Source organism: Eumetopias jubatus, unplaced genomic scaffold (genome assembly GCF_037043125.1).
Source record: "Eumetopias jubatus isolate StellerSeaLion01/CBP00866 unplaced genomic scaffold, mEumJub1_p1.0 scaffold_14, whole genome shotgun sequence".
Taxonomy (NCBI): domain Eukaryota; kingdom Metazoa; phylum Chordata; class Mammalia; order Carnivora; family Otariidae; genus Eumetopias; species Eumetopias jubatus.
In genome coordinates, this window is record NW_028274820.1 from 40738632 (window position 1) to 40766031 (window position 27400).

Here is a 27400-nt window from a genome sequence, read left to right on the forward strand (position 1 = left end):
CTGTGTACGGGTTTCCAAATATGCATGATCATCAGAATTACCTGGGAAGCTTTAGAAAGGAGATTCTAGGACCTCACCACCTATAGGAGATAAATGCACAAGCCTAGAAGAAAACATCATTATCTGTATTTTTAATAAGTATGCCTGGTCATTCTTATGCTTTGTGACCAAGGCCTGGGAACCTCCAGCACAGAATGTTCTGGGCCACCTTCTAGGTCCATGAGGTCAGAAGAATGGCTGGGCACCCACTGGGATTTAAGCTATGACACAGGCCAGCCGGGCCCCGCACATCACATGTGCCACTGTTCCTTCAACACACGCGTGTTAAATGACCGAGTGAATCGAAGCTTTAGAGTTTCTCTTCTGCTGACCACTCAAAGAAATATATCTGCATGCGCTATTTTTTTTTTTTAATTTTGCCTTGGAGAATAGACGACAGTGAAGATTAGCATTTGACATACCTCAAAATATACAGCAAATTTAGTATGAAACCATAAATTTGTTTTTCCTTTTGTAAAACCAGTTAATACATTTAAGCTATTTCATATGATCCAGAAAACAAATTAACCTATCCCTAAAACTAGCCAAAATATACTCTGTCTGTAAGTTTGGTAATATAGAGGGATCACATTACAAAAATGTTAGTGTTAAACTGAAAAAACTCCACATAATTTTAAAGAATTGTTCTTATAATCCCTTATTTACTGAGCTTTTGCCAGGTAAAATAAACTGCTTCATTAGGGCAAGTTACAACTTACAGCTACTAGACATTCTTCTACAAAAGGAGTCAAGACATGGGGGCGGATGGTGACCATGATGTCTCGGAAGTCAATGGCTGTAACTTTTCCGGTCCTGGCATTATCCCTTTGCACAAAGGCTTGCTTTGCATGCTCCAGTTGTATTTCCTACAAATAATGAAAGTGAAATAATTTATGTTTCTGAATTGCTACAAAAGACTGCTCAATTTCAAATCAGGGTGAAGAAATATAGATCGTATCTTGATTTAACAAGCCTTACCAGCTTGTTAAATAACACCCTCAAGCTATCCTCCTCTTCCAAAGACAGAACTTTGCTCAGACCAGTGAACATGTCTCAGAAAATGCATTCCACCTTAAATCTCCTGCCCAGAGAAACCAAATCACTTCCATGTTCTGTTAGAGTCCAGGGACACAAAGAAAATAAAAATTGGAATGAAGTTTGGTAGGCCCAAAGATATGGCCAAGCCCAACTCAGGTGATGCAGATGACCCAGTGAAAAACATCTACAGGGACATTAAGCTCTCTCCAAAGAAGAGATAAAAATTCTTACTGGTAACCTCGAACACAAACATGCGACATAATAACAAACCGAAAGGGTACTTCTCCTCTGGAATATGCTGTTCCTCTAACATGCAGTTTCTCAGGCTTGACACTATTGGTATTTTAGGTGGGTTAATCTTCTGTTATGGAGAGCTGTCCTGTGCATCCCTCCCCTCTCTCTTTGCACTAGATGATGGTAGCCCCTTTACCCCCAAGAGCACGACAATCAAGAACGTGTCCGGAGCGGGCGATAGGTCCTGAATGAGGACACTGCTCCAGAATGAGGAAGTGGATGGTATGTGGGTCAGCCGTGGCAAAACTGCAGCAGTACCACTGTTTTAATCCCTATGATCTAAAGACAGGAAGCCCAATTTAGATTCCAGGTGTGATTCACAGGGAGTTAGCATATATGCAAAATAAACAGCCTCCCATCAAACCCCACCAGATGCTGTGTAGGAGAAGCATCTCTTTTGCAGAGGGCATTTCATTATCTTCTTCATGACACTGCCCATTTCCCAAATGGGCCCTCAGAGATCTAATCTCTATGGAATTAAAAAGCACTGCAAGGACTTCAAATTATTTAAACGATAAAAGTTTAATTAGTTGATAGAGAATTACTATTTTTTTAAACTTTGGCAAGACAATGGCTTACAGGAGTGTAAAAACAAATCATCCCTATGTAGTGCAAGCTAAAGCACAGCAGAAATGATGCAAGTCTGATCATGCTTGAAAGTGCTCCATCTCCCTTCTCTTCCCCCAGAGAGGTGGGAGACGAAGGAAGCTGATAAAATATTAATAATAATTGAAGCTGCATAATGGGAACACGGTGGGTCACAGTATAATATACTTTCCTACTTTAGGAGAGTTTGAAAATTTTAAATTTAAAAAAACTTTAAAATACCATAGAGTAAGAAACAGAGTTCTTATTCTATTCAAAAGCTTCTTCTCAGCCACAGCATCTGCCAGTTTTGATCCAGCCTGTCCCTGTCCCAAGGCTCTTCTGAGACCTTTATCTCCCTGGTGACTTTTCCACTTAAATGGGAGGCTTCTGTCAGCCCTCTGTCCTCAAGTCTCCTCGCTCTACTCCCCTAGGCCTCAAAGATTTCTCAGAAGGCTTGAATCCCAGATCCAAATCTCCCATACTTATCTGCTGGACCAGAATTCCTAAGTGCTCAGAGAATATATCCACGTGGGTATCTTGTAAAGGCCACACAATGGCACATCACTAAATCCAAGGAGCTACTCTCAGCCTGGTCTCCAGCACCCCATGCTCAGTCTTCCAGACCTTCCACACACCCCGACCTTTGTCTGCATTCCTCCCTCCGCCTGGTGTAGACTGCAGCTTCTTTCTGTAGTTCCTGAAATCCTACCCATTTTCCTCCAGGCTTAGCTCAAATGCCGCCACTTAAGTAAATATAAGTAGGTCTCTTAGCTGAAAAGAACTGAGGTGATCGTGTGGCTCCCTGCTTGCACCTCAATCCATAAGACTTGTCTTACTCCATCTTCCTTGAAGCAGCTGTTTATATTCCTGTCTTTCCCCTGCCTTGCCGGGGAAGAGAGACTACGTCCTATTCAACCCTCTACTGGTGTAGGCAGAATGCCCTAGACATACTAGGTACTCAATAAACCACAGACATAATCTTCAGTGATAGGTATTCTAAAACCAACTGAATGAACAAATCACACTCTACTGAACAAAAAGGTGTTCTCTGTATAAGTGCCTCCAATTTAAGAAGAAGAAACCAACTGTTAAACACCCTGTAGTGAAAAATGACCACAGTATGTATTCAATTGAAAGTAAATGAACACAGTCTCCTTCAAATTGTCAGACCCACTGCTAAAGCTATTGTAAGGCAAGATTACTTTCAACAATAGTAGAAGGTGTGTTCACTTAGTTACCACCCCCACCCCCGCAGTTTATAACTCAACTAGAGTCTTAGGGACCCAGAGACCAGGATACCAAACATGGCATCACCCACCCTGGCACCCCATTTCCTCAGAATTCCTGGCCCCCTCATGTCCTCAGAACACTAAGACCAATCTGCTCAGAATTTCAAACTGGGAAACAGACATCAAAGTGGGGGTGGGTGCTCACATGGTAGAGCAGGCGATGCACTGGTAACAGGGATGGTGTCACTACCCATTTCTGTGCCTACATTACAGGATTCAACATTTACTAGTAGGGATCCCTCGATCGCAGAACGTGAAAGCACTTTTAACTCTAATGACGAACAACTTTAGAATACATTTCCAACACCTCTGAAAGATTGGGGACACCATAAATTCTGTGAAAAATAAGAAGCTAACTGAACATCATTCTCTAAATAGTAGGATAGAGTGAAAACATTTAGTTAAGTGTTTCCTCAAACTAAAAGCAGTTTGCTGAAGAAGTGGGTTGCCTTCTGAAGAACAACTGTTTATGTCATAACTATTTAGTCTTCTGGGTGAAGAAATAAAGCTATTACCTCAACCGACACAACAACCATGTTAACAGCATTTAGTGAACGTATATTATGCACCAGATACTGTTCTAAAGCATTTTACAGTTTAAACTCACTTCCTGCTCACAGCAACCCCATGAGCTGGACACTATTATTAACTTTATTGTGGCAGTTGAGGAAACTAAGTCTCACAGGAAGCAGCGAAGCTGGAATGCAAAGCCAGGCAGTTCTGCCCACTGACGATGCCCCTAACACTTCAGCACAGCGCCTGGGGAGCCTGGATCACGTGACCGTCAGGAATCTGATGACAAAATGTATTTGACACTTAGGAATCTTAACTATGAAAAGACAAAAATTCAAGTTTGCTTTTAAATTATTCTTAATGCTCTAGATTTTTTGTTGTCTGTTCTCATGAGAAAACAGTAAAATTTCTGAGACTTTTTCCTTAAGGAAAATGTCTTTTATGTGCTCCAAGGGCTAGGATTGTTCTCCCAACAAGAGCAGAGACCACAGAGAAGAGGAACCAAATCTAAAGGTCTTCTCCTGGCCTTGCTTACTTACAACCCCAAGAGACTGAGTAAGAGAAAGACAAATATGGAGGCCTTAGGGAGCCAACACATAGATACTCTATAAATACTTAAGTTGAGGGGCGCCTGGGTGGCTCAGTCGTTAAGCATCTGCCTTAGGCTCAGGTCATGATCCCAGGTCCTGGGATCGAGCCCCACATTGGGCTCCCTGCTGGACAGGGAGTCTGCTTCTCCTTCTCCCTCTGCCTCTCTCCCTGCTTGTGCTCTGTCTCTCTCTCTCTCTCTCTCAAATAAATAAATCTTTAAAAAATAAATAAATACTTAAGTTGAGAATGAATGACTTTTGAAGTAGATACTCAGGCTCGCTATTGATGGCAGAGTGACTGAAAATCAAAGCTCTTCACTGGCACCTCCAAAGCTGTTTAAGGAAAACCTAATGCATACCCATAGAGCCTAGACCCTGACGGCTTCTAGATCTGAACCCAAGGGGATAAAAGTGGGACGGAGAGCTTGGAGATGCACGATGTAGGGCTTAAGTAAAACAGTGATCATTTCCAAAATGAGCAGAGGAGCAGAGAACAATGGGAGAAGCAAGAGTTACATTCAAATATTTAAAGGTTAAAGGACTACCCGGTACAAAAAAGAATTTAGACTGGTCCTCTATATTTCTTTAAAAAAAAAAAAAAAAATCAATGGAGAAAAAAACATAGGGATCAGGTTTTAGCACAACACCAAAGTCTTTAACCTATACAACTCTTCAGCAATGAATCAGGCTACACCGCAAAGTAGCAGGTTCCTAGTCACTGGCAGTATCTGTGCAACAACAGGCTAAGGAACATATGTCAAGGAACCTATTTATTTTAATACAGGGAGTTATGGAAGCAATCTGTTATGATGACAAAAATCTGAAGTTTGGAACAGGAATGAGCAGAGCTCAAGTATCAATCATGACACTCCTAGGAGGATTAGGGGAGTATATATCTTAGAGCCCCTGCAACACTGACCGTGGAGGGTTGTAAAAACGAGACGTCATGCATGACAGGCACTTAACTAAGTGGGAACTTTGATTTTTGTTGAGGTGAATGGTTTAAAATCCTCTAAAGACCCTTTCAGTGTTAAGTTCTTTGAGTCTTTAAAAAATCACCTCATAAGGAACAGTGGCTCTGCTGAGTCAATCTGAACCAGCCACAGAAACAGAGAGATGAAGACCAGATCGGGCAGAGAACACAGTAATGGCTGAACGCTTAAGCACTTAACTACAGGCCAGGGGCCGGGCCAAGAACTTAAAACATGGTACTTTATGAAAGCCTCACAATAATTCTGTGAAGTAATTATTATCTTCATCTTCCAGAGAGGTACCTGGAGCTCTGGGAGGTTAACTAACTAGTCCAAAGTCACACAGCCAGGAAGTGGCAGAACTGGGATCTATTCTGAGTTATTGTCTGATTGTAAAACTGTGATTTTTAACCACTAGCTGATGCTGCCTTGGGTAAAATCGTTAAGGGGATTGTAACAGATAACTGGAAAAGAGATTTTAAGAAAAGTTTTGGTGATGACTTAATACATAAAAATGGAGCAAGAGAGATCTCAAAGAATTCTCCTCTTGGATGATGAGAGAGAGAGAAGCATCTACCATGAAGGAGAACACCTAAGGGGAAAGAGACGAGATAGACGCCGATGAGAAACGTGGAGCAAGATGGGCTTAAGTTATAAAACAGAAGCTGAGCTATAAAAAAAAGAAAGCTAGAGGTACAGACGGAAATGTAAATGTGGGAAAGATAGCAGGATTTCAGGGACGGAGAAAACCAAAAGCTACCATTTAACTGTGACTAAGTGTATGTTACGCTGCAGCGACTATTGTGTTTTTCCTGTTTCATCTCTATGAATCCTCCCAACGGCCTTATGAGGTGGGCCTTACCATCACCTCCATTTAGTAGTTGGGAAAATGAAGTAAAGAGCAGCTCAGGGTCACATGATGCTGAGGATGGACCTGGACATGCACCTGAGCGGTCCGGCTCTGGGGTCGCAATCTTAACCTACATGGACTGTCTGTTCCTTTTTGGGGGACGCCTAACAAAAAAAAACAGAAGAAAAAAATAACACTTGTAGAAATAGAGGAGATTGGCCCACACACAGTACATCGAAAGAGTAGCCGGGTGACCAAAGAATGCAACTGATACCTAAAAAAGTGAGTATGGAAATACAACAGAGGGCCTGGGACCTGGTGCAAAACCCAGAGAGCTGGGAAGATGGCACAGCCCTGCCAAAGGAGCTCAGCTCTAACCACAGCCAGGCGACGGGGGAGCTTGCTAAGTGCTGCTGACAGGGACGGCAAAGACTAAGGAGAAAGGGCTGTCCTCCACCCGAGGCTACAAGGTCGCAGAGCAAGGAGCAGCAGGGCTATCTCGAAGGCAGTTCTGCTCAAGCACATGAAAGAAGGCCCAATTTCTCTTTCTTATTTGCCAGCGAACGGTTTTCTGTTCCCGCTATTCTGCTGCATGATGATTAATGGAATAGGCTTTTACTGCAGCCGTTTCCAACTACTTCAGCACACCCATTCAGATTGCTGGAGGGAAAGCAAAAAATGAAACTCTTCAAAATTGCTAGCTGTACAGAAATAAACATATAGAGGGGGGTTACACCACTTCAGGTTCTAACATTCATGCTTCTAATAGTTCCAGGCCTGTCATTTCCTTAATAATGTCCAATTTTCAAGTGGGTATATTCTGAATGCAAAAATTCTCTCCACCTCTTATTCAGACATGCAAGTTTGTGCTTCAGCCTGAGGACAATTTATCAGAACAAAAACAAAACAAAACAAAATAGACCAACAGACCCTCAAAACAAGCAGCAGATCCAGATGATTTATATTATAAAGCCAAGAACACCAAAAAAGACCCCTGGCTAGTTTGCATGTTTTGTGTTTTGTACAGTCATGAAATTAAAAAAAAAATAACTAAAACTTTATAAAAATATCTAGTTAAAATAAAGATCCACATATTACTAAACAGAGTTAAAAACAGAACCTAGCAAAGGAATCGGGAGAGAGATAAGTAGTTCCCATTCGTAACATTTTTCTGTGTCCCCCATATTCCACCCATGCAGTCAGACTTTCAGAGTTCAGGGTGAAATTTCATCCCCAATTCACTGGGTGGGGCCTTTAATTGAAAAAGTCCTTAGAAGAGCATTGCATGTGGCCCTGCATGCACGGCAACACCTCAGCAGAAACCAAGTACAGAGCTCTTCCATCTCGATTTCCTTACTCTTCTGATTTAACGTTAAACTTCACAGTGGATAGCAGCTGGGGAGATGTTGTACGGAGTGCTCATTTTTACCAGGATGTTACTGTAAAAGCCTGCACATCAGGCTGCTTGGCAAAACAGCAAGCAGACAAACACCATGGACACAACAGCATGATGAATTCTCATTTCCTCTGCCCAGAGTAGAAAGTGCAACGTGAACGCAATGTGTGCTGCATCTAATTCTTCAAGTGACCGGGATAGGACCACATCTGCGGTCACCCATCACCAAACCAGCAATGGCTTCCAGCTGAACACAAAATACAATCTAATCTCCTAGAGGAGCTGAGGGCAAACAACATTAGCTACTTTGCCTCGTTTCATTTTGGAATATCAAGTTGGGGCTGTATTTATGAAACACTACCGAAGCTATACTCAGACTCCATCTGGTCCAACTTAAAGATCAACATAAAAAGCACTCACATGTTAAAATGCAAATATAATCATGGTCTCTGGCTACTCAAGATCCATGGTCTAGGTATTTTAACTAATACAGATGGCAAGGTGAAGGACAAAAGGGAGGTACAAATGGCTTGGGTTATTCGATCCTAAACAAGGACCTTGTTATTGTCTACTAACCTGTTTAAACAATCATGGCTTCAGTGAGTTCTACGACAAGTGATGGTTTTTTGTTCACACCTGAAGTGTTCTATCAATTCCAAAGCTTGAGAATTTGATGTTGCTATGGCTGAAGGCTACGTTTCCTTCTGTTTGGTGGTGGTGGTGGTGACTAGGATCAGCCAATCTCTGGCCGGTAGAGTGACAGGTGACAACCACCAGCGCCTGGGAACAGGAGCTTCCAGAGCTCTACTCTCTAGGGCTCAGAAACTAAATAACCAAAACGTCCATTTTACACTGAAAAGACTAGCCCAGATCTGTACACCATGCTGACCCATATGCCAAAATAATGGGTCAATTTCACTTCACAAAAATAACCTAAATTGTTCAGTTGCATTATTAGCATGGATGTGTTCTGGCATCCAACAGGACTGTCATGGAACTCGAGATCCTTGCCAATGTGTGTGTCCAGTCTAGGACACGAGACAGCTCTGATTCCCAGGTGCTGCTCCCAGCTCTATCAATAATGACTCAGCTCTATCAACTATGACTCATCCTCTTCTGACAAAAGGGGGACCTGAATAAAGTTACAGTAAAACACCCACACCTTTGTCTTCAGGGCTCTCTGTTGGGTTAGGTAACTTCATTCTTAAATTCTATTTGAGGAGAAGACATTTAGAGAGGATTTTTAGCCCCATTCCCTCCCAAGTCAGCAATCCTATTTCTTGGGATACTAAAGCAACCCAAACTTCAAACTCTGGCCTCTTCATGAATTCAGAGCATTGCTCATTTCTTGATGATTTCTTTTCAAGCAAGAGGAGGAAGACCCTTGGAAACAGAAGAAATTTCCTGGCTCTGTAAAATGGGGAACAGAATTCCTTGGAAATGCCCAAGTCTGTGGGCCCGTAAATGGGGCTCCTATAGTACCAACTGACCAAGGAACTGAGGAGAAGAGGTGGAAATAGCCCAGCAGCACACAAGTGAAGAGCGATTACAAGCAAAGCAATGCTCTGCAGTCCCTTGGGAAAACCGCCTCCCCTGTGCGCCCCACTTCAGTAACCCATCACCACCCTTCCACTTGCCCGAGCCTGAAACTCACCTAAAAAAAGGTGTGAACTGGGAGTTTTACCTTATCCTTAACTGTCTCCATCCTATTAAATCACGAAGCCTGGTCAGGCCTAGAAGCCTTCTCTTGAATCCACCTGCTTTGGCTCATCACCATTACCATCCAATCCGGGCCACTGTTGTTTCTCTCCGGAATTAGAAAGTGACCAACTGGTCTCCCCTGACCTCAATGAGATCCCACTCCATTGGATTTTCCACACAACAGCCAGGACGATCTTTCTGGAACACAAATCTGATCATGTTTGACTGTCTAAGCTTCTCATCAACACTGGATGAAAACCTGAAAACCCGATTCTGTGCTTTTAAACAGTCGGGGTTTTTGTAGTCTAGACCAGTGTTTCTCACGGCCCTTGGACCATCTGGAACATCACAATTCAGGATTCTTGTCTGAACGGTAGTTTCTTAGGCCCTATCTAGACCTACTGAAACAGAACCTTGAGGGGCAGAGAGGCCAGGGTTCTGTCTTTTAAAATAATCACTTCAGAAAAATTTTACCCAAAATCTGAAAAACATTGCTAGAGACTTAAGAAAATTAAAATCAGCTTCAGTTCCACCTATCTCACCTTGAACAAGTCCAGAAAACTAAGCCTCTGTGTGCTCCTCTTTCATACAGAAACAAGGGCAAATGCTTAACATCTAAGATGATCACAAGGACAAATATGAGTAAAAGCACTTTCTGAGCTGGAAAATGCTATGTGAGAGGTAACTGAAAAAAGATTTCTAGTTAACACATATATTGCATTTGGTAGCCATCCTAGACTTTTCTATTCTGAATCTGGAGCAACTAGAATCTCCTATGTGTAGATTATTTTAAAATCATTAATGATTACATGTGAAATATATACCTATGATTATAAAAGATCATCAAAAAGTACCTGAAAATGACAGGGGTGCCTGGTTAGCTCAGTCAGGTGAGCACTGGACTCTTGGTTTTGGCTCAGGTCATGATCTCAGGGTCATGAGATCGAGCCCTGTGTGGGGCTCTGCACTCAGCGCAGAGTCTGCTGGAGATTCTCTCTCTCTCCCTCTGTCCCTCCGACTTGTGCTCTCTCTCCCTCTCTAAAATAAAGAAATAAATCTAAAAAAAAAAAAAAGTAACTGAAAATGACAGAAACACGCACCCTTACTAAGAGCCTTTTTTGTTATATTTGGCAATTAATGGATGGGGGTCAGGAATGCTCAATGTCTAGCAAGGCATGACTGTACACCATTCAGAAGCACAGCCCCTTCCAGGAATAGAAACTAGTTTTTCATAGCCTTGGCCCTGGAGACAATGTAATAAAATGGCAACAGCATAATATTTTTTAATCCCTCACATGTCTGTGATCTTATGGAAGAAGCTACTAAGCTCTAATAGTTTCTGTGTACTCCTTTGGGGTACTCCTTTGGGAACCCAATGAAAGCCATGAGCATTTTCCCCAGAAAATTACCCATAAATGCAAACTTTTACCTAGAGTCCGTTTATTCTTTTGCATACAATAGGGGATAATGATAATTACCTCTCACAGTATTGGGATGCTATTATCAGAAACATAATATTTAAAAGCACTTCGTAAATTATAAAGATTGTTACTATTACTACTTCTATTTTCAAGAGTGAATCTTAGTACCAACAGAATAATTTAGCAGAAAAGTTTAAGGGGCCTCACTCTGTGGTCACATTTGCTTATGATGTCCACCCAATAACCAACTAAAAATGATCTTCCAAAGAAGATATACAAATGACCACTAAGCACATGAAGAGATGCTTGGCATCATTAGACATTGGGAAAATGCAAATCAAACTCACAAATGAGATACTGCTAAGAGGCCTAAAGCAAAAGGCTCAGTTTCTCATCTGTAAAATGGGTAGTTAACTAGATGTACTTATGCTGGTATCTGGTCCTTTAAGTTCATCCTTTCGATGGCTGCCCTGACCACACTTTGAATGTTGGTTTCAGCTTTACAGCTGCCATAAGGGCCTATGCTACAAACTCTTGAGGGTTTTTGCTACAAGAGAGCAGCCTTGTAGGGTGTACACACTTGCTTGCAGCTGTTCCTTCTGAGCTATCGGATGGATAAACACAGCAACAACCGCTAGACCTGTGCATTATAAGTATCTAAAAAGTTGTTATCTCTGTACCTCTTGGCCCTTTGCACAAGGCCTCTGGACAAACCCTGCATGTTCTGCAAATATTTGCTCAACTGGGTGGTTTGTCTCAAGCGAGTCATAATCACAGCACAAGAAATAACTCTGCACACGGTAGAGAGTTTAAGTTGATGCCATTTATGAACAGGAGTTCCATCAGGTATAGAAGATTTCTCCAAATCATTTTCTAAAAAATTCAGTATATTAAAACCCATTTTCAACCAGCAACCATAAAACTGGAATCAAGAATAGATGTATGTGGAAATATTCACAATATTTTAAAATACACCTATATACCCCCATATCAAACTACTCCCATTCACACATACACACTACTCATGTAGTTGGGAGAGGATGAGAGACCTGGAGACAAAACACAGGAGCAGTAAATTCAACAGTATCAATGATGGGGTAAGGGTAACGGGACTGCGGTCCCACTTGCTTCTGAAATTCTTCTCTATCAACTAGGAACAAGACTCTGGGAAGGAGGATTTGTATCCTGCTTCTTGCTTCAACACTATCATTTACATGGAAAGTGTAAGTCAGGCACGCTTAGCTCACAGAATATCAAATTGATTCACCACTTTATGAAGTTAAAACCAAAGCACAGAAAACAACACACCAGCAGAGCATTCAAGCAGTGCCCATGACTGGCATCAGCCCAGCGAGTGGGCAGCTTGGCCAGACAGTGAACATGTCTTCACAGCCACGTGGTGGCTTATAACAAACTCACATGTGCTCAGATACAGTAAAACACTCATTACGGGAAGAAAACAGAAATCTGACCTTGCAGAGAATGGCTCTGCTCACTGGTCACAAGCAGGTGTACGTACACCAGCACAGGTAACTCACAAATGTGACCCTTGAGTTGGCTGGAAGCAACCCGAACTCCCTTCTAGGACCGTCTGTGGGACAGAGCAGTGTTTTCTCTACGTACCACTAAGGCTCCCTGAAAACACAAACACTTCTCAGCTGTCCCTTTGGCCACTCCTCTTCCTTGTCAGGTGCCAGGTAGCAGCATGCCCAGGGGCAGGCCTTTCATGGCTCAAGCGGTCAAGCATCTGCTTTCACAACCTTGGCACCAGCCGGGTGCCTACTTCTGAGCCCTGCCCGAGAGCAGAAAGGCGGGTGTGTGCTCGACAAAGCATGAGCCCAAAATATAGGAGATTAAGCTTTCTTCTATCTTTAAGAAGTTCCTGCCTACAGAAAAGAGCCCAAAGGAAGCCAACCAAGCATTTGGAGTAGGGGTCTGAAGCTAAACCTGCCTTCAGAAAAGAGTTCAAAGGAAGCCAACCAAACATCTGAATGGGGGGTGAGGGGAGGAACCCAATGGTACACAACTAAACTGGCATTTCACTGACATTCACAGAAAGTCCATCATGATAGATCCATTAATTCCAGACCTGGAGTGGAATACAAAGGCAAGGCCCTCCCTGAGATAATTATCCACCATAACCATTTTAATCTAGTATACATTCAGCACTTGCATTCTGCCTACAAAGTCAAAATCATCCCATGCAGGACACTGTGGGATGTTTTTCCATTTACCATTATAAAAAGAAGTCAAATGTAAGTGACTGCCCTACAAGTTACAGCTGGAAACAATCAGTAATCCCTGAGTCATTTAATCTTTGACTCTGGTTTCTCCATATCTTGAAGAAGGCCTAGAAGCCGCTGTGAGTGGCTTACAGCTGACTCAATTCAGCCTAATTGATACCTGCTTAAAAGGGAAACGTGATCATCCCTACTACTGCTAACATCCCATTAAAGCTAAAAGTTAATTAGGCTGTGTTCCATAAAGTCAATTTGAGGCATTTGTCTCAATAGCATTATTGTAATTATTCCTCATCAAAATGAATACCACCTCCTACTGCGCACCAATGTCTTGTGTAAACAACAGCAAAAATCCAACAACTCACATTCCATTCTCCACCTGAGTTATTTAAGTCGGTCTGTGTTTACATAGAACGGAAAAGGGGGATTCATAGACATTAACATTTAAAAAAAAATACAAAGGTATGTTTAAAACATCTTGCTTTAAGTTCCCAAAGGCCGGGAAAATAATAGCAAACTAAATAAATAGCATGACAAATTTTATGTATCATAACAAAACCACCAGAAGTCAAAAAGAGAAGTACCTATTAAAGTCAACCTACTACATATGTTGGTGTCTGAGAGTGGATCCCACAAAATGCTGACTGAATGAGCACATGACACGGCCTACACGGGTGCGTGTGTGCATGCGTGCGTACATTCTTGAGCCCTGAACATCCACCCTGACACTGCACCTTGCCACCACGCCTCAGAAGGCTCTGGCAAAGTTTTGGGCACATGAAATAAACAGGGGCATCAGGATACCCCCTGAAGACATTTCTAGTGACAAAGGAAAGAAGGTGATTTCCCTGGCAAATTTTCCCTCAAGTCCCAGAATTTAAACACAGCAAAACAATGGCCTTAACTGAGTCTTTTTAAATTACATTTAATAAAATATAAATAAAATTAAATGTTAGAGAAACAAAACAAATGCATCAAAGTCCAAAAGAAAGAATCATACAGCCTACATACCACACAGATATTGACCTTTAGTGACTAAATGTTAATACTGGAATTAAAACATTCTAAAAATTACACTTCAGGAGGAAAACTAAAGTGCAATCATGTTTTGTTACTACTTGTCCACTGGCATCATCAGTGGTCTAATGATGGGACCATAATGGGATGCCGGTGGTGACGAGAGAAAGGCAGGAGGGACAAGGCCAAGGAAGGTGCACCCCAGAAATGTAAACAACCCTGTTTCACCCTGGGTATGGACAGCAGGTACTCTCTGAACAGTGATTCTCAAACTTGGCTGCACATCATAAGCACCTGGGAAGCTTTCACTATCCCAATGCCCAGGTTCTCGCTGCCCGCCTCCCCAGTCAAATCTAATCTCTAGAGGTGGGGGACCCAAATACCAGTTGTTTTTAAAGCTCCCCAAGTGATTTCAATCTGCAGTCAAGTTGCAGACCCAGTGCCTTTGTCTGTAAGAGGCCTCAAGTGAAGTAATTCTACAGTTAGATGCTTATGATGACATGTCTGTCCATTTCTCAAAGGAAAACAAAATATTGGTGAATAGTAGTGGAACTAGTCATAAGTCAAGAATTCAAGTTCCAATCCTGCCCCCCTCCCCAACTTATGTGATTTTTCAGCAAATCACTTGATTTCCTGGGGCCTCAATGCATATTTCTTTTCTACAGGAAGGGATTCTACACAGTCTGTAGGAACCCATTTAATCACATCTTGTTTACATACTAATAAAGAAATACTTTCAAATAGGATGGTTTGTCCAGGTTAGCAATTTTGAGGTAAATCAGGATCCTGGTTTTACTTATTTACTCTTTAAGAGCTGGACCCACCAGTAAAAACTGAGTGAATTCTGCATATGTGAGGTGTCTTTTTCTTTCTTTTCCAAAATGTAGTTGCACAAATTCTGAATCCCAGTTAAATGGAATATGTTGATGAATTGTGGTCTGTCCAAAAACTTGTTTAACGTCCTCTGAAAAGAGAAAAGAAAGATAAAAACAAATCAGATTTATCCTTATATAATAAGTTATTAAAAGGATATTGCTACTTTCTCCTTATAAAAAATAATTCAACTTTAAAACCACACAGGTTATAAAACCATGGCAAAAGTAAAAGTTGGAATCTTCATGCAATCAGTCAAGAAACCAAAATTAATAGTCCCACCAATAAAGAGAAGAAAAAAATCAAGAAGTCACACACAGATACACACATGCATGCACGCATGCACGCCTAGAAGGCAGTAGGAAACCAAACCAAAATAATAATCTAAATCTAATAGCATCATCTCACATGTTTTGCTTCAACAAGTATTGTTTTCTAAACACAGGGGACATATGTACATATAGAAACACACATAGCACTACACAAGTCTTAAATATACTCCTTTTTCAAGTTATTAAAAAGTTCTCGACTCTTTAATAATATTGGTTCTCCCAATCCATGAGCATGGAATATTTTTCCATTTGTTGGTGTCATCTTCAAGTGACATAAGCAGGCACAAATACCATGTGACTTCACACCTATGTGGAATTCAAGAAACAAATGATGGTGACAGACGGTGACTACATTTATCATGGTGAGCACTGTGTGTGTGTGTGTGTGTGTGTGTGTGTATACAGAATTGTTAAATCATTATGTTGTACTCCTGAAACTAATATTACACTGTATGCTAAATACACTTCAATTTTTTAAAGTTACTGCGGATTTAGAAATAAGATATATCTTGAAGCACATCTTCAACAACACTAAGACTCTATTTGAGCTTTAAAAAGTTCCACTTTTTTGGGAACTTTAAAGTTTAAAGTCCTGAGAGAAAGGCATTTAAAGACAAAGGTGATGGGGAAGTAGAGATCACAGCCCAGTTCTTCAACTTGACACAGCACTTGGTCCACAGAATCCCATTTTAGATGGCACCAAATGTACCAGTAATGATCCTTCACCTCTTTGGAGCCTCTACCACAAATTGGTAAGAAAACTGACAAAGAAAACAACAATAGGAAAACCTGACTTTTCTAAAGCTTCACATTTCTATTTACAAGTCTCCCCGCTCCCAACAAAAATGTATGTTTGGAGGGCAGAGGGACACAAATTACTCTATTAATGAAATTTTGCCTGTCCTTCACTTCCTTAAATATATCTACCAAACCTGTTCATTTTCATGAGCAAACTGTGCCTGATACCTTGGGGGAATCCCACCCCTGCCTTGCACCCGTTAAAAAAGAAAAAAGAAGTTAGTCCTTTAGTTCTCCAAAAGGAGCCAAAAACTTTGGCACAGGTTTCCACTGTTTCCCCCAAATTTCCTACTCCTACCCCATTTCACCCACAGTTTTTATTCCATGTTTTTAACATTTCCAGAAAGTTTTTAAGTTTGGCCATGAAGAAACAGCAGTGCTGCCATCAGCAGAAGGATGGGTGTTTATCTGCACAGAGAAGGCAGTAAAAATCACAACTATGCTGGGCATAAATTTTATAAAAGGTGGTAGAAAATCTCAGGCTGGCCCTGAAGAGGACAATAACAAAAATGTTTTAAAGTACAACTCTCAATTTCCTTGAATTTATTCTGTCTATTAGGAAGAGAGAGAGAGAGAGAGAGAGAGAGAGAGAGAGAGAGAGAGGGCATAAGGAAAAAGGAAGTGAAACAAGAATTGGGATTTAAAAAAAAAAAAAAAAAAGGAAAGATTCCCAGACAGTGAGGGTGATGGTTGTCCTTGATGAAATAAGCAGGAAAAACAAGTTTCTTTACAGCTCTAAAACATCTAAGAAGAAATTCCTGAACCAAAATTCCAATGGCTTGGCTTCAAACGCTACTACTAATCGGAACTAACCTTTCTGAGGCATTAGCCATGTGCCAAGTATTGTTCTAATGGCTCTATGCCTAAGTCCTCAGTGGTAAAACAGGTAGTGCCCTAGAAAATCCGTAACTCCTTTCCATTCTAAATTTCCATACCTCTGCATGAAGCGGGCCCCACAGAGGTTCAGAGAAGGCTCCCACAATCTTCTAATCTAGACCAATAAAGTATCTAGTGGGAAATGATGTTCAAATGACAAAGATGTGACCAAAGGAAAAAACACAATTTTTACACTGTAAGAAGTTCATACCATAATAAAATGTAAACAAAAATGGTGTCCTAGTCATTTTTCTGCCAAGCATGCCGATGGAGTAAAGTTTTATGTAATAATCATGCATAGTTTTCAAAAATGACGTCCTTCCTTTTCCTGACCTCTCTCCTTCAGTGTCCCATAGAAAGTAATAGACAGTAGTAACCAAATACTGGTATATAAAGCTATGACACTTATTTTCATTTTAATATTTATATGGTCTAAAATTGGAAATATACATAAATTTAAGTCACTCAAGAATTAGTAAATCAATTTAAAATGTGCCTCACCGTAACCTAATTAGTTTTCCTATAATTAAAGTAACATTCACTGCCTAATAGAGGCCCTGACTTGAATTCAAAACTGTGAACTCTGAACCCTAAAGTCTAGCACTGTCTGCAACTATACCATAGATCTTTTCTCTCTTATGAAGCCTGCTTGAAATACTGAAACCCAGTCACTCTCTCGGGGCGCCTGGGTGGCTCAGTCGTTAAGCGTCTGCCTTCGGCTCAGGTCATGATCCCAGGGTCCTGGGATTGAGCCCCGCATCGGGCTCCCTGCTCCGCGGGAAGCCTGCTTCTCCCTCTCCCACTCCCCCTGCTTGTGTTCCCTCTCTCGCTGTGTCTCTGTCAAATAAATAAATAAAATCTTTAAAAAAAAAAAAAAGGGTAGAGCTGTATGTGATCCCGAAGACATAATTCTACAAACTGTCAATCCTATAGAAATAACCAGCTTTCAAGATTTATTTATATAATATGTATATATATGCAGATATGTGCTGCAAGCGCACATATTTATTGTGTATCTTTTCTTTCCACGTAGATGATTAGCACCTTGAGAGCAAAGGCCCTTTTCTTCACATCCGATTGTCCCACCGTGGCTGGTTCGGTCGGCTCAGAGCAACTACCCACTAAAAGAATGTAAACGAGTCAAAGGGTGAGAGTAGAACAGCAGGTTAAAGACAGTGGCATTAGCCCTCTGAGGCACTACAGCTTCCATTCACTGAGAAGTTATTTCAACAATCATTTCCTAAGATTTCAGGGAAGTGCTTAAGAATCATCAGTCTTGCTTATTATAGCCTTCAGTTCCACTCCTAGACTGACTCACTGTCTATTGGGGGTTGAGGATCTGCATTTTAACCAGCATAGCTACTGTTTCTGATACAAGGGTCTAGGACCTCATTGTTAAAAACACTGCCCCAAAAAGTTATGGAAAAGTTAGATTAACTCCTAATTTTTTTTAAGATTTTATTTATTTGACAAAGACAGACAGCAAGAGAGGGAACACAAGCAGTGGGAGTGGGAGAGGGAGAAGCAGGCCTCCCGCTGAGCAGGGAGCCCGATGTGGGGCTCGATCCCAGGACCCTGGGATCATTACCTGAGCCGAAGGCAGACGCTTAACAACTGAGCCACCCAGGCGCCCCAACTCCTTACTAATTTTTAACTTCCCAATGAAACAGACAAACATATAACAGGACGGAGGTAGGAAAGAGTCTCCAGTCCAGCGAATGTAACGCAGTAATGTGTAAACACAGGCCACTTCTAGACACAAGAGGACACACAGGGCCGCCACATGGGCAAAAAAAGTGGATGACCTCCTCTTCACTTCCCATGCGGCTGATGCTCCCTGAAGCTGGACGGGTTACACGTGACATGACCCTGAGAATGTGGTCCCATTACTAGTTCTCAGGGGCTCTGACAAACTGGCTAGGGTAAGAATGCCAGGGCTTAGCTAGCTAGCTAACAACTCGGAAGTAGCACGGCCTGTGCGCACTGTACTCGCCGAGTGGGAAGCAGAATGGTGGTAGAAGGCATGCTGCTGTATCGGAGTCTAATCCACAAGAAACAACTAAAGAGCAGATCCTGACAGGGTACCACAGTAAGTGTTCACCTGCAGGAGTTCCTCATGGCAAGGAAACAGAAGCTTCAGGAGGGAGGCACTTACAGAAGAGAAGAAGGCTCCTTGGAGAAGACAAAACATGATCTGGGTCCTGAAGGCTCCCAAGGATTTATCCAGATAAACCCATGAGGGAGTTTTTCAGTGGAGAGCAACAGCATGAAGAAGGGTTCATTTCCTAGGAAGTGAATTAAGGGCCCAATCACCGTGCCTGGACCAAAGCCACCCCGGGTCACTGAGACATGACAGATCCTGCTCCAGGCAGTTATAGATGCTGGCCTCACTTGCCCGAGCAAAAAAAATATTATTTTTAAACCCCAAGGACTTGATGCCACATTTATGGTGAAGAAAAGCTTGCTGTGGAAGAAGAGCCGTTCATGGGACACTGCAGAGAAAGAAACCCAGAGGCACTTTTTTTTTTTAAACCATTTGGTACAATTTCTACAAAATTCATTTTATACTCCCCTAATTTACCTAACAAAGGTTTATGTACTCAAATATCGTAAGACTGCCAAGCCATTCTAACTGGACAGACCAAATGACTGAGACAGAGGGGAGCAGGAATCTTACCAAAAAGGAATACTACCAATATTTCTACTCATTTTCATCACTAATCAACTCTTCTAAAGAATTAAAATATCAAATTTTGCCACTCTGCAAAACTCACCCATTTTGTCCAAAAGTACTGAATAGGTTCCCAAGTCAATGAATACTTCATCCTGCTCCGTAAGTCATTCTGGGGCATTTATTTTCTGAAATGCTTGGTCTCTACACTTTCCTGTTGCTTCCTGAACAGAAACATCTATGAGCCAAGAGTCACAGTGGTTCCTAGAACTCCCCCCCGCTTCACTTTGGAAGACAGTGTAACATCACCTCAGGTTAATATTCTTTTCTCCTTTTAGGAGGCACAAAGAGCTTTCTCATTTAACATTTGATTGTTTTGAGATTTGACTGCCTTGTAAGGCAATGAAAGGTAAGAGTACTCTTCCTATTTTATAGCTAGAAAATCAGAAACTAAAAACCAAAGCAATTTCCAATTTCTGCTCTGTACTCTGGCTCCCACGGGAAATTCCATGAGCTTTACTATATTACTATAAAAGACTCCAGGAGTCAACCTGAAGGCCATCCTATCACTAAACCTTTACCATTCCCTGGCCTTTCGAAACCTAACTTGTATTCCTGGGTCGGAAAGAGGAAACCCCAAATGTTCTAGGCTTTTTGGTTACTTATTCAGTGAGCTATATATGTAACTATAATTCATAATTCACCAGCTGATAGCTTTCAAATAAGCATCACATGCCAGATTTATCACTAACTTAAAAAGAATAAGAAGAAGGTCTCTCCTAGTCTAAAACACAAGGCCTTAAAATCTTAACCCCAGGTTGAGGTCAGATAGGCAAAGAAGCAAAACTGAATTAGCACTACAATAGGAAGGAGGCACCAGATTATATGTTTTGGGTATTAAAAGTCATACTTTTCTTAGCTCAGCCACTACTCCTGAAAGTAAAAACAAATTAGAATGCTTATTTCTTAAAGCATAATCATTGTTATTTCAGTCTGTGACAAACAAACTATGTTTGGAAGGCCTACAGTTCCCATATTATCACCAAATAATGATGATATTATTTAAAGCAAGACTTCCCCAAATAAGCTCAAGGATCCTTTGAGTTTGTCTGTGGGACTTTGCTTTCCCCATAAATGTTTCCAGCCTAAATGTCTACCGTACTTTTTTAAAGATTATAAAAAGACAATTATTGGCAATTGTTTGTAGCAATTGTTTCTTCCCTAAACATAATCCCAAAAAGTCAAAGTAATTTCTCCTAAGTTAATAAATTTCCCAGGCTACAGAGTATGGTTACAGCAGAAAAATTGTAAATTTTAAAAGCTGGGTCACAGACAACATAATGTTGTCTATAGAAAGTCCTAGGGAATCCACTAAAAAACTATTAGAACTAATAAGTGAATCCAGCAAGGCTAAAGGATACAAGAACAATATACAAAAATCAATTGCATTCCTAGACACCAAAAGTAATCAACCCAAAAATGAAATTAAGAAAACAACTCCATTTACAATAGCCTCAAAAAGAATAAAATACTTAAGGGTAAATTTAACAAAAGACATGCAAAACCTATACTCCAAAAACTACAAAACACTGTTGACAGAAATTAACGACTTAAATAAATGGAAAGATATTCCATGTTCATAGACTGGAAGACTTAATATTGTTAAGATGGCAATATTACCCCAAAGTGATCTACAGATTCAGTAGATCCCCATCAAAAGTCTAGCTGGCTTCTTTGCAGAAAACGGACAAGTTGACCCTAAAATTCAAATGGAAATTTAAGGGACCTAGTATGGCCAAAACAATCTTGAAAAAGAACAAAGTTGTATTTTAAATTTACCAGAAAGCTACGTAATCAAGACTGTGTGATACCAGCATACAGAAAGACATAGAGACAAATGGAAAAGAATTAAGAGTCAAGAAATAAACATACTTTTGGTCACTTGCTTTTCAATAAGAATGACAAGATAATTCAATATGCAAAGATTAGTTTTTTCAACAAATTGTTCTGGGACATGAAAAAAAAAGACATTAGAACCCTACCCTCACACCATATACAAAAACTCACTCAAAATAAAGCAAAGACCTAAGTATAAGAGCTAAAACTGTGATGCTCTTACTGGAAAACACGGGCATAAATTTCTGTAACTCTAGATTAAGAATGATTTTTTTAGATTATGACACATGGAACACATGAAAATAATACATAAATTGGATTTCATCAAAATTTAAAACTTTTGTTTTTCAAAGGTTATTATCCATCAACACAGTGAAAAGACAGACTACAAAATGGTAGAAAAATTCTGCAAATCATGTATCTGATAAAGAATTCTGGAATATATAAAGAACTCTTGTAACTCAATAATAAAAGGACAAATTACCCAATTTTAAAAATGGCAAAAGGATTTGAGTAGATATTTCTCCAAAAAAGACATATAAATGGCCAACAAACACATACAAGGTGCTCAACATCATTAGCCATCAAGAAAATGCAAACCAAAGCGACAAGGAGATAACCACTTCATCACCACTAAGTATTGGTGAGGATATGAATAAATCAAAACCCTCACACACTGCTGGTGGGGATGTAAAACCATGTAGTCACTTTGGAAAATCATTTGGTAATTCTTCAAGAAGTTAAACATAGTTCCCAAATGCCCCAACAATTCCACCCCTAAGTATATACCCAAGAGAAATGAAAACATATGTTCACACAAAAACTTGTACACAAATGTTCCTGGTAGCATTATTCATAATAGCCAAAAAGTGGGGAAAAGTCCAAATATCCATTAACTAAAGGATGGATAAACAAAATGTGGTATGTCCATAGCAGCATATTATTTATCAACAAAAAGGAAAAGAGTACTGTTAAATGCTAGATCATGGATAAACCCTGAGAACATACTAAGAAGCCTGTCTGTAAGGGCTACATATTGTATGATTCCATTTATGTGAAATGCCCAGAATGAGCAAACACACAGAGACAGAAAATAGACTACTGATTGCCTAGGACTGGAGGGACAAGGAGAAAACAGGAGGGGGGTGAGGACTGCTAAGGCACGGGATGATAAACATGTCCTTGGGGTGATGAAAATGTTCTAAAATTGTGGCGATGGTTGCACAAATCTGTGAATATACTAAAAAACCACGGAATTATATACACTTTAAGTGGGTGAATTTTATCTCAATAAACCTGTTTTGTTCAAAAACCTACGACTGTCAGATCTGCCTCTTACTAATGAGTGACATTAAGCAAATTACTAACTCTAACTCAATTCTCTCTGTAAAATGGGAATAAAATATCTACCTTAGAGCGTTGTTCTGGAGCTAAGTATGCTTAGCACAATGTTCTAAACATAGCAGGTGACCGTCAAAATGGTAAAACTCCAAAATCTGAAGTCTTAATTATAATGAAAACTGTTACCTGGGAATCAAATATTTACAAATGATACCAAAAAAATCAGGCACAGTGTGATTTGGAAATATCATAGTTTATACATTTCTCAAAAAGCAATAATTTTCCTCAAATACTTAAACTCCATCCTTCTCTTAGCTCATATATTAAAATTTTGAATGAAATGTGATCAAAAATTTAGTAATTTTCTATTATGTTTCTGAAAGTATGAAATTAAGAAAGATTAAGAACCTCCACTCTTTACTCTGAAGATCTTTCAGATACTAGAAATATTTAATTGGCAAATTACTTGCACATGCCATTAAGTGGTTAGAATGAATTTGTTTTTACAGATTCTATGGGCTCTTATTCCTTAACCTTCACCACACTATAATCTGAAATCATCAAGGTCTTCACTTATGCAAATTTTAACTTTCTATGTTTTTGTTTCCATACAGAATAACTAAATTAATGCACTTTAATTTCCAAAAGATTCACTTTTTGAAGCTGCAAATCAACGAAAACGAGTTTCCCATTCAAATAAAAAAGGTTCATCAAGCTACATTATTTTAAACACTAAACCATAATCTCTCTCTCATGGATCCTAAAAAGTTTCATTAATACAATAAACATGAAAAGGATGTTTCTGTTAAACCCCAAAGTAATCTCTCTCGGAGACAGAGAGTGCCGAACAACCCACACTGCATCTCTGACCGGCTTCAGCTTCGCCAGGGTGCTCGCCCAACGTGTGCTAAATCCTCAAGGAAAAGTTGAGGTTTCGCTTTAAGGGAAATAATATCCCACCCCGCTGATCCGGTTAACAACAGCTTATATGGCCATCGTCTCTTAAGCAGGGAGCAGAAGACAAATTGTTGAACTGGTTAAGTTAAATAACATAATGGAGTGAGTGGATGCAGACCTATCTCTTCAGCCACATGCTCCAATATCAAGGCTGCCATTTCAAACCCTTTTGACAAGTGCCTTTTTATATTAATCACAGTTAAGGGTCTGAAGAGGAAAGAAGTATTCTGGCTACAATTCACACTCGCTCAAGAAAGTTCTAGGGGGAAAATGGGTGCCATTAAAAGAGAGTAAGTACAGAGTACGTACTTCACACATGCAGCCCTTCTCATTAAAATTGAGTTCTCTGTAAGCCCCCATAAACTTTTTATTATTATTATTCTGAACGTGTAGGTATAGTGGTGATAAGTATCTTTCAGAAAATAAGCATATACGCACTCTGTGCACACATGCGCAGGCAGGCTGGGCTGATTATGAGACTGAAGTCATATATGTGTGGTGTTGGCATAGGTAAAAGTGAGAGCTAATTTGGACCTCTTCCAATTCTGTACTTAGAAAGGGATGGGACTACTCTGATGAGGCCATGGGCATCCTAGAGAAAGATCGTCCTTCTCATAGTGCAGAAACAAAGTTGTGGTTCCTGCAAAACCAGTCACTTTCCCTCCTCCCTGGGCTTCCTTCCACATCCATGAAAAAAAGCCATAAACTACACCAGCCATTGTTCAACTGCAGTGAAAATGACATTCCCCTGGAGAGTTTGTTCAAAACAAATTCCCAAGCCCCACACCCTAAGATTTTAATTCAGCAGACTTAAGACGGAGCCAGGGAGTCCACAGTGGTAATGAGCACCTCCATACTATGACCTCCAGACGAAAACCCATGGTCTGCCTTATTGGTAAGAATCCTTCCTATTCTAAAATCTGATGGATCTATAAATCCTCAAGATTACTACACTGCTTAACTCATCACAGTATAAACGTTGGTTCACAAAAATAAAAAATAAAAAAGAAAAGGTTAAAGCCTGGCAGATACCTAGCCCTCAATATTAATCTTCTATCATATGCATTATCTAAATCAACAGTGAAAGGTCAACTGAGATATTTTCAATCTACATGCTAGAGAAGTTGTTTTCAGCTGGATAGACTAAACCATTAGCAGTCTTTCATAATATCTAAAGTAGGTGCCTTAAAACGATGTTTGGAGGCATAGAGCAGACTGTGGTCACTCCCCAGGTACATAAGTTTGCTTTAATCATCTTTTGTATTAATTACTGTTAACTTTCCTCACCACTAGAGAAGAACACAACCAAAAACTCCGAACTCTTTGAAATTTTTAAGGCAGTACACAGAATCCCTAATTCATTCTCTAAATGCAAGTATAATATCTATATTGTTTAAGAAATCAATTTCCTAAGCTAGTTTCCTTAGAAGGATGTGATCAAAAATAATTTTCTTGCAAAAGCATTAACATACATTTAACCCTACTGAAATGCTTCAAGAGCAGATGTACTACAAATGTACACCCACAGTGATCCCATATTAGTATAAAACTGTTTTATTTCAATTAAAATGTCTAACTATCCACCCCCAACACATACCTAAACTGTAATTTTCTCTGAGAACTTCCAATATGTTCTTGATTTTGTTTCCTTTATCAACCTATCAGAGCAAAAACTGCCTTGCAACTGTTGGAAGAAATCAGTCATTAGCAGCAAGATTACAGCAAATTTTCCAATTTAGAAAAACTGTATTTTTATCTCTCCCTCATACTGAAAGAATAATGGTATAATTTTACTATTTTTAAATGAGCAGTACAGTTTAAAATAGTCAAATTTTCCCAGTGCTCCAAGTTTTAGGATTTACTGTTAGCTTTCTGTTCTCCACACCTTCTACCCGATTTACAAGTCCTCTTTTCCCTTCACCTGACCCACCCGTGCGTGCACACACATCCGCAACAACAGGGGCAGACGCCCCCAGCCAGCCTCTCCACACTAGCAGGCTTCTAAAGAATGGTTAACCTTCAGGCAGTTGTTAACTAAGGAGTAGCTTCACAGGGTTATTGTGATTTACTCTCCAACTGACATTCTTCCACCTTCTCAACAGGCCTTTATCCTCCCCCTGCCCCCATTTTTAAAATGGAGTGATGAAGTAGCAAAAAGTACAATATTTTAGCCATTTGAGCATGGACGATTCTCAAATTATCCCACCGACTGGAAGTGCTCCCTGATACCACTATCTTTCAAAATTGAAGCCATTATGGTCAATCGTGCAAATCCGTATTTAGCTTTTCGTAAATAGTGGATTTTTGACCCAATGAACTGGAACAGCTTCTGAACAGTCTCTGGGATCTCAGGCAAGACACTCAGTACCCAGGCATGCCACAATTCTTATCAACGTGGAGGTTATTTACTTTCAAGACACACACTGTTCTTATTTAATATTCTCATTCTCTACTGGAATGTGTATAAGAAAATGGACTTGAGTCCCAAAGTAATATAAACTAAATCTACTGCAGGGCAGTAAGTTTCTGTCACCAAAATAACACATTATTTTTGTCAAACACCAGAATCAGAACATCCCCCAAATAATGCTCTTTCCAACTCAACCAATTTTTCCCCTCGCTTATCTTCTAAATATTTCAATTTCCAAGTGTCTTTACAAAGATAACAATAAATGATCTTCCCAGCAAGTTCAAAAAATTATGGCTAAAGTTCTGTCCTCTTCTAATCTACTAGTACATTCCTCTAGCTTTCTATATGTATTATTAAATTTGGGTGCATACCTTCAAAACTTATATCCGTAATTTTAACTCTCATCATTTTCTCCAACCCAAGTCAAAATGACTGAAGCAGACTGTTTCTGCGTATTTTGTCACGTCATCTAACCTGCCTGTTTCCCAGAGCGTGCCAACTCCACTTCCATCACAGCAGATGTTCCTGGACAAAATCTAACCGCGAACCCAGAAAGGGCCCCTCCAAACACTACCATCCATGTCAGAGAATTAACTAGAGAAGGGCATTAGAGAGCGCTTCATTAGTTCTGTAGATTGTGTTTAGGTCTCACACACAAAAGAAAGGTCCTGTTCAAGTAAGGTGGACAAAGTTAGATTTCTTTTTCTGCAGGACTTCTCAGAGCTTTAATCAACTAAAAATTTTAGGCTTTATGACTGTCTAGTAGGAGAATCCTTTTTCACACAACACTTACTAACAGAAACAGGAAACACCACTACTCAAAGGTACCCAAAACTCACGGTATCGTTCAATAGCAAAGATTAAAGGATATGAGGCCATTGCAGTTTCCAATAAAAGAGCAAGACTGGGCTAGTTTTTTTTTTTGGACTCCAGGTCAACTGACAGAGCTGAAGCAGCAAGCCAATCAAAGCTTCCCAAGCGTGGCACAGGGTGTACACTATTTCACAACTGAAGTTTTTAACAGCTAGGGAAGTCTTAAATAAGATGTATGTCTACTCATTCAACTGTCCCTCTACAAAAAGCAGTTCTTATCTTTTGGTAGATCAGTGACCTCTTTGAGATCTGCTAAGAGCAAATGCTCATTTAGACAAAACATTATTGACAACTGTGACCATTCATGGACTCCCTGACACTCACCCAAAACCCCAGAGTCAAGAAGTCCTATCTTTCGAGAATTCCTGTCTTTAAAGTTCAATTAAAAACTGCGGACCCCCATGCACATCACTAACACACAGGCAA

At 40.2% G+C, this 27400-nt stretch overlaps 1 protein-coding gene across 4 annotated transcripts in view; it reads right to left on the minus strand.

Moving 5' to 3' along the window:
* The window catches only part of SLC25A13 (solute carrier family 25 member 13), a 184484-nt gene that overhangs the window by 73713 nt on the left and 83371 nt on the right, over positions 1-27400 (minus strand). For all 4 annotated transcript variants that reach the window (XM_088018338.1, XM_028119853.2, XM_028119860.2 and 1 more), the window contains 2 exons: positions 14772-14911; positions 759-905 (listed from right to left, as the gene is read on the minus strand). In XM_088018338.1, the coding sequence (XP_087874464.1) occupies positions 759-905; positions 14772-14911 (287 nt within the window). The remainder of the gene's footprint in view (positions 1-758; positions 906-14771; positions 14912-27400) is intronic.